The 3,628-nt window shown below is 62.1% G+C and overlaps 1 protein-coding gene across 1 annotated transcript in view; it reads right to left on the minus strand.

The window, feature by feature from the left end:
• Positions 1–685: 685 nt before the first annotated feature.
• VOLCADRAFT_81843 (uncharacterized protein) overlaps positions 686–3,628 on the minus strand; it is a gene marked incomplete at both ends in the record, with an annotated part of 7,425 nt that continues 4,482 nt past the window's right edge. Inside the window, 6 exons of the mRNA XM_002952511.1 lie at positions 686–861; positions 1,214–1,286; positions 1,950–2,039; positions 2,491–2,572; positions 2,822–2,918; positions 3,145–3,331. Coding sequence (XP_002952557.1) covers positions 686–861; positions 1,214–1,286; positions 1,950–2,039; positions 2,491–2,572; positions 2,822–2,918; positions 3,145–3,331 — 705 coding nt within the window. The remainder of the gene's footprint in view (positions 862–1,213; positions 1,287–1,949; positions 2,040–2,490; positions 2,573–2,821; positions 2,919–3,144; positions 3,332–3,628) is intronic.

The following is a 3,628-nucleotide window of genomic DNA, read 5'->3' on the forward strand; positions in this document are numbered from 1 at the left end:
CAAGGCTCGCAAAACACACACACACACCGCTCCCCTCCCCCTCCCCGCCCCTAATCACATGCCGTACGAGGCATCTGCATTGCCAGACTCCACCCTCCAGGAATGCCGCACAGCGCCCCGTACGACATAAAAACGCACGACCACAACTCCTCCTAATCCATACCCCCAACCACACGCAAATACACGTCAATATACATACATACACACATATCGCCCGCATCGCTGACTCCCCCGGCAGCGCAGTTCAGTTCAGTGCAGTGGAGGTGGACAGAGACAGCCTCCGCTAATCCCGCACATCGCCGCTTTGTCAGTCGGTCCGCCAACCAGATAGCATGTGGGGGGTAACCGGGTGCGGGGGGTATCCGGGCGGGCGGAGGGACACTCCCCGGCCCACCCTCGCCAACTCATATCCCCTCTCGTCCCCTCCTGGCATCCAACGCCTGCCCCCTGCGCCGCACAACACCATCTCCATACACACATACACACCGACCCGGGCACTCGGGCCACATACATACATACATACACTTGTGTGGACACTGTAATTGTAGCTGTAACGTACACACACGCAGGGGGCGACATCCCCGTCTCCACGCCCCACTGCCGCCCCTCCCGGCCTCCTCAGCCGCGTCTCAGCCACCTCAATGCTACTATTAGCTAGGTTTCATCCTGATACTGTTCCTCAGCTCTACTTGTTGCCGTACGCCTCCTTGAACCGCCGTACAGCCTCCAGGATGTTCTCCCTGCTTCCAAACGCCGAGGCGCGCACAAAGCCCTCCCCCGCGGGTCCGAACCCACTGCCCGGTGTGGTCACGATGTTGCAGCGCTCCAGGATCTCGGCAAACACGTCCCAGGAGGGCTTGCCTGGGCATGGTGGGGGCCGGGGTAGAGGGGGAAATGAGTACGAGGATGGGGATGAGAGCTAGGGAGGGAGGACAAGTCTATATTCCGTACACCGTACATAAATAACGTCAGGTAACTCTCCCCTCTTTTCTCCCCTGTCAGGATGTCACCGGAGTGCGGGTACCAGGTGGTGAGGGCCTCGCACCCCTTAGTAGCCCCGGGGGTTGGGTATGTATGTATGTATGTATGTATGTATGTATGTATGTATGTATGTATGTATGTATGTATGTATGTATGTATGTCCGCATCAACAAGGGCCTGCTGACGTGTCAGCCAGCGCAACAGCTACACGTGGGTGCAGAGGATGGCTCACCAGGGAAGCCGACCCAAATGTACGGCGCATCGTTACCGCCGTACACCTTGAAGCCCATCTCTGTGAAGGTATCCTGTGTACGGGTATGTATGTATGCGGGGGAGGGGGGGGGAGGGGGAAAGGTTAGGGTAGTGGTTGCATGAGAGTGTGTATGGGAGGGACGGAACGAGGGGGCGGGGAGAGCCGTAAGTGTGGAAATTCACAGGGGCCGTGTTAGGCCCGTAGGCGGCAGAGGGGGCCCTGAGGGGGCGGGGAGAGCCGTAAGTGTGGAAATTCACAGGGGCCGTGTTAGGCCCGTAGGCGGCAGAGGGGGCCCTGAGGGGGCGGGGAGAGCCGTAAGTGTGGAAATTCACAGGGGCCGTGTTAGGCCCGTAGGCGGCAGAGGGGGCCCTGAGGGGGCGGGGAGAGCCGTAAGTGTGGAAATTCACAGGGGCCGTGTTAGGCCCGTAGGCGGCAGAGGGGGCCCTGAGGGGGCGGGGGAGCCGGAAGAGGGTCACGTGAAAACTGGGAAATAGGTGGGGAGAGAAAACACAGCCGGGCATTGGAGGAGGAGGGGGGAAGTAGGGGAGGTGGGGGGTATGGTTAGGCGGCCGATGGCGGGGATCTCGGTCAAGGAAGGGTGAAGGGCGGTGGGCCCTCCCCCCCTTCACAACCCCCCAGCATAACCCTAACTCCCAACCCGCTGAGGTACGGTACAGCAGTTGGCCGTTGCCTCCATTCACCTCTCCCCCCTCACCTTGAGGATACGGGCATTCTCCTTGTAAAAGGTAATCATGTCGTACATCTCCTTCAAACCCTCGGGTTGCAAACAAGCCAGACCACCCGCCTGAACAGGGGAGCAACGGGGGGGGGCCGCACTTTGGTGTGTGGAAAGGGCTGGCGGGGGCATGTCAGCCAGTAAGCGGACACCCATCTACACATCAGCAACATCAGCTGCGCCCGGGTGGCGGCCAGGATAGTGAAATGGCCCCGGGCCCCCCGGGGGGAGGGGGCTGTCCGTGGCGAGGGGCGTCTTTAAGCAGCCAATTCAAACCCAGCAGGTAATGTACCAGGTAAGGGCCCCTCCCCCCCTCCACCGCTCCCCCACCCCCCCCATTGCACCAGTGAGCGGAAGTCCCCTCCGCGCAAATACACCCCACGACCGGATGTTGGTCGAGCTAGAGGACCTGATCAAGGTGTCACATGTGCGTGTGTGTCCCTAACCGAAGTGCTCTTCTAACCCCCCTTTTACCTTACCCCCCCTCTTACCCCCCTCCTCAAACCCCCCTAACCCCCACCTGCACAATGTTGGAGGCTCCGTTGAAGCACGTCGTCATCACGCGGTTCCAGTCGTTGTGAACCGGGGTGCCGTCAGAGTACCTGTACGACGACAAGGGGGAAATCCATCAACAAGGAGGTTACTTACTTCGGTAGCTAGTACAGCAGCAGAGACCGAGGTGGCAGTGGGAGACCAGGGGGTGGGGCGGGGGGTGTTCCCTCGCCGCCCTTTTCCAGCTGCGTGTTCTCCCCCCCTTCCTGGCAGTTCAGCTCCCCGGGCAGTGCCACAAAACCCAGTGGGCCCCCCCCTCTCCAACTCGGGGTCTCCCTCCCCTCCCCCACTGAGCTCACTTGAGGGCCTTGGGCACCACCGTCCAGCCCAGTCGTACGCCCGTGAAGCCCGCGTACTTGGAGAAGGAGCACGTCTCTATGGCGACCTCCTCCGCACCTGGGGGGGAAGGGGTAGGGAGGGATGGGTAGGGAGGGGGGGCCCAAGCGGGATGCATAACTTTCATATCAACGTAGGTAATATAATGGAGTGGCGGAAACAATGTCCCTCGGTGTGAACGAGTTGAGACCGCCCTGACGTTGTCCCCCCCCCTTTTGTTCACGGCTAAACAAAACCCCCGAGGTGCCCACTGGGCTCGATCAAGTGCTCATCCAGTGTGTCGTACCGGGGATCTCGTAAATGGTCTTGGGGCAGTCCGGGTTGCTGATGTACAGTGCGTACGCCGCGTCGTACACCAGAATGGAGCCATTGCGGCGTGCAAAGTTGACCAGCTCGGTCAGTTGGGCGCGAGTGGCGGCGGCGCCGGTGGGGTTGTTGGGCGAGCAGAAGAAAATGATGTCGGTGCGCTTCACCTGGCGGGGGCGAGGCGGGGGCGAGGTGGGGTGAGGTGGGGGCGAGGTGGGGGCGAGGTGGGGGCGAGGTGGGGTGAGGTGGGGTGAGGTGGGGGCGAGGTGGGGGTGAGGTGGGGGCGAGGTGGGGGCGAGGTGGGGGCGAGGTGGGGGCGAGGTGGGGGTGAGGTGGGGGTGAGGTGGGGGTGAGGTGGGGGTGAGGTGGGGGCGAGGTGGGGGCGAGGTGGGGGTGAGGTGGGGGTGAGGTGGGGGTGAGGTGGGGGTGAGGTGGGGGTGAGGTGGGGGTGAGGTGGGGGCGAG

The sequence above is a fragment of the Volvox carteri genome (assembly GCF_000143455.1).
Source record: "Volvox carteri f. nagariensis unplaced genomic scaffold VOLCAscaffold_30, whole genome shotgun sequence".
Classification (NCBI taxonomy): domain Eukaryota; kingdom Viridiplantae; phylum Chlorophyta; class Chlorophyceae; order Chlamydomonadales; family Volvocaceae; genus Volvox; species Volvox carteri.